The 4,236-nt window shown below is 36.6% G+C and overlaps 1 protein-coding gene across 1 annotated transcript; it reads left to right on the forward strand.

Annotated features, from left to right (window-relative positions):
* Positions 1-149: 149 nt before the first annotated feature.
* Positions 150-4,230, forward strand: LOC124885407 (embryogenesis-associated protein EMB8-like; the record flags this gene model as incomplete). The annotated part of the gene is given in 9 exon segments (XM_047404387.1): positions 150-272; positions 806-883; positions 1,165-1,250; positions 1,377-1,425; positions 2,405-2,461; positions 2,545-2,675; positions 3,739-3,822; positions 3,968-4,034; positions 4,135-4,230. Coding segments are annotated over 9 exon segments (771 nt in total), but the record flags the coding sequence as incomplete, so codon positions are not given.
* Between the last annotated feature and the right edge of the window lie 6 nt (positions 4,231-4,236).

The following is a 4,236-nucleotide window of genomic DNA, read 5'->3' on the forward strand; positions in this document are numbered from 1 at the left end:
GAAAGATTCGGTCTTTAGCTTTTCCCATTCTCATGATTCTGTTACTATGGCGCATAAGTTTGCTAGTAAAATTTTTATTGTCTTATAAATATACAGTGTGTACAATAGTGACCCATGAAAGTTAAAGATTCATGATATCTTGATTGCAGTCTGATTGCCTATACAATCCTGGATGGACGGAGGATGTCCGTGAAATCATTGACCATCTCCACACCCAATACGCTCAAGCTCCTTTATTTGCTGTTGGCACTAGCATTGGTGCTAATATTCTGGTACACAATTTCTTACTTTGTTATTGAATATTTTGTTAGCTTCCCTAATATGAGCACAAAATGGTGCATCACTGCTGTGCTAAATAATCTTCTTTATGGTTACCAGAAAACTGAAACTAAATTTGAAAGATAAGGGAAGAGAATTACTATAGGTTCTTACAGTAAATATCTTCATAGAAGTTATTGTTGTCGGGATGGTTCATGTACACAAGCATATGATAACTGCTTATATGTCTATCATAATGCTATAATTGTCAGTTCTTCAAAGTTATATAGTAATTCCCTAGTGTATAGCTACAGTTTGACCATTACCCAATAATTTCCTAATTTAGTATCAAAGATACATTAGGTTGATATGTTACAAACCTTAAGTGTGGATGGATGTGCTGATGATTTGATATCAAAAGGGTATAAGTAAATGTACGATTCCTCTTCTAAATTTTGAGAATCCAATAAGTTCAGGTATATGCAATATGGCAAATGTTCTGGACAAAGCCAACAACTATTTTATTCACTATTTTAATAATTTCCAGGTAAAATATCTCGGTTAGGAAGGAGTCAATACTGCGATTGTTGGGGCTGTTGCCATCTGTTCTCCTTGGGACTTCTTGGTTAGTAACCAGACCAACTAATTTGAATGCTTTGACTTTTTTTCATCTGGTATATCTTCCCACTAAGTTAGATTCTGTTACATTTTGTGGATTATCACGATTGGGAAAGAGTTTGTCTTGTCTGAAACAATTTAGTGAAGGTGCTAAATGAAGATAGTGATGGGGTAAACATAGTTTAATTAAAAGTCAAATTAGTCGTTTCTTAAGTTGATTCTGTACCACAAGGACCTATGCTTCTTTTTCATGACAAGGTTTATCTGTCCACTCTTTCTTTTTTCCAGATTGGTGACAGGTTTATTAAGCGCAAGCTTGTGCAGAGACCCTATGACAGAGCTTTAGGAATTGGATTAAAAAATTATGTCGAGCTGTAAGTATTGGCTTTGATATTGGCTGTGATGGCATAATTCCTAAACTAATTCTTTGTCAAAACTAGTGTAGTATTTGAGTTGGCCTTAATTCAGGTGTCCTTATTGGTGAAGTCTGAGTTTTGCAGGCATCAGAGTATTTTGCCTCGTCTGACAGATTGGAAAAGCATTTCTAAGGTTATCTATTTGTCTTATTGATCTCTTGTCAGTACTTTAAATTCTCCGTCAATCACTTAAATCCGTCAAACCACCTAAGCCTCAATTCCAAGATAGTTTTGGTTATATGAATCTTCTATATCCATTTGGTGCTCAGGCTGGTTCATGGAACTCCTTTCCATTTAAAACTAAACTCCGGTGCAGATATAGCACGTGCATATGGGAGCACGTCTTAGCAAATCCAATGTTAGGAGGATTTATAATTTTGTGGCTATTTAACTAATAAAAAAATGATATTAGGACTATTATATGCTGCAACCAGCTATGTAGAACTCACATATGTAGAGTTCCCTAATAAAATATACTGTCTTCTAATTTTTGAGGTTTCTAGCATGCACCCAGGTGTCACTGTAAAACTAGTTATGGAGACTTAACATAGAATGGTGGGTCAGTTGAGCAAATACTAACATGTGGGAAGAAGTGATATAATATGCTATAGAAATGCTTATGACAAAAATAAGTAAATATAAAATCTAACTTCTAGTGGAGAAAATGATTATTTTAGTGCCAAGGAAGTATGATAAAGATAAATGTGAAGTCCGGAATGGCCGTACCTTTTTGTATGTGGACACCTATCCATTTTATTTTAGTTTCGGGTGTTCCTCTTGAGATGAGACATCTATTACATAGAACACATGAAAGAAGAATATTAGTAGGGGAAAAGAAACCTTTGATGCTCTTTGAACTTTCAGAACCATTGCAGTATCAAGAAGCTAACATGCTCTCTGTGATAAACGATTAGATAGAATATCCTAATAGTAACTTCAAGGATGCAGTGAAGTCCTTTTTTTTGAATGCGTATATTACCAACGACACATTTCTGTAAGTTCCTTGTAAAAGAGTTACCAATTAGTTGATAATTTATGCAACTAACAAATAGATGATCTATCTTTTCTGTATTGCTTATTCTGATGGCTTGTTTATTTTGTTTCTCTTGCAGATAAATTGTATCAGAGATTTTGACAAACATGTTTCTTGTGTTCTTGCTAATTATGAGGTAACACAACTTGTCCTCCTTTCTCAATATGTCTGTCTGGTAATTAAATAATCAGCATTTATTTCCATCCCCTCTCCCCCAAGACTGTTGATACGTATTACAGGAAAGTTAGCTGTAGCAGCTATGTATTAAATGTGAGGGTCCCCCTCCTCTGCATTAGTGCCTTGGATGATCCAGTATGTTCAAGGGAAACAATTCCATGGGATGAATGTCGGTATGTCATCCTTTGTGTTCCAAAGTCCTCGCTTTAGCTTCATTTCAAATTTCTAGATAGGATAAAAGGTCGGTACTGATGTGAAGCTGTACTGAAAGATTATGTGGTTGCATGGAAAAAGATGTTGCTGTAAGGTTTCTAACTAGGCTTTTACTACATAGTTCACCCCCTGAGATTGTAGCCAAATCTCTTATACAGACCAGTTTTACAGGATCCTTTTACATGCCAAACGTCTATCTGGCTGTGGTTAATACATACCACTTTCATTTTAAAGCTTTTTTTCCCCTCTTTTTTCACTCCAATCACTGTTTATAGCTGGTTATAACAGGAATAAGCAGAAGAAATTGAAAATTAATTACAGAGAAAAGTTCCTCTTCAATCACCATGACAGCTTCAGAACAAGCTCCAAGATGATGAAGGGAGTAGAGTTTTTGACCTAGTTGGAGAAAGGAGGTGGGAAGTGATGGGCAGAAGATGTTTATAGCTGACGGAGTGCAATTTTCGACTTTTGGGGGCAAAGTGGATGAGAGGAATAGAATTCACTCGCCTCTTTTGTGTGTAAAACACGTGAGGGCCACATAGTAAAAGTGGTGTGTTTAAGACACACTCGGATAAAAGTTTTGCTGTGAAACGGGCAAGTAAAAAGATTTTTCTAGAATGCAAGGTGTATAAACTGTGTATTAGTAGCCCTATTAACCATCAAATAAACATGAAAGAATAGTTTAATGTCTCGAGCATTTGCTGGAGTCCTTGAGCCAAACATAATGGAAACTGAAGGCACTTGTGCAGATAAACTTACTTCTGTCCCTTCCCTCCTCTAAGGAGTGTAACTATTTCCAATGCACGCTGGGTGTTCAGTGAAGTAGTAATTATTATGAACACACATAATCACCTAACGGAAGTTGAGGCTTGCTTATATTGAAGTCTCTTTTATTAGTTCAAAGCCATCCTCATATCATCTCTGTATGCCCCTGAGGGCTGAGCATCATAATCATTTGCCTTATATACATATCTGTCTGTACTGCTACTGCAAATATAGCTTGATAGCATGATTATCTTTCAGGGCAAACAAAAATGTTGTACTAGCTACTACACAGCATGGGGGACACTTGGGACATATTGAAGGGATGATGGCAAAAAGCCTCTGGTAATATACGTTCCTCTCATCACAGATATGATTCTTGGTCATTACTATTCAGATGTATCGCTTGCATCCCTTCAAGCCTTGTGTTGAAATGTCTAGTGACTAATTTAATAGCAGTATGATATCTGTGGTCCTCCTTTTTTGGCAGGTGGGTCAGGGCCGCCGATGAATTCCTTTGTGTTTTGAACTCCAGCTCATTGATCTATAGAGAAAAGGTATGCAAGTTTGCACACTCACTCACCTTTAAATTGCTCATGGATGATTTTTTTTTTTATCTGGGAAACTTGAAAGTTGTCTTGTCATTGTATTATGCAGATACAAAATACCACAGTACTAGACAGTCCCGCGAAATCAATTGATCAGGCACCATATGTGAGTATAAGAGAAGACGGTTTAGTGACTGCATTTAGCAACGAT

The sequence above is a fragment of the Capsicum annuum genome, unplaced genomic scaffold (genome assembly GCF_002878395.1).
Source record: "Capsicum annuum cultivar UCD-10X-F1 unplaced genomic scaffold, UCD10Xv1.1 ctg58115, whole genome shotgun sequence".
Classification (NCBI taxonomy): Eukaryota; Viridiplantae; Streptophyta; class Magnoliopsida; order Solanales; family Solanaceae; genus Capsicum; species Capsicum annuum.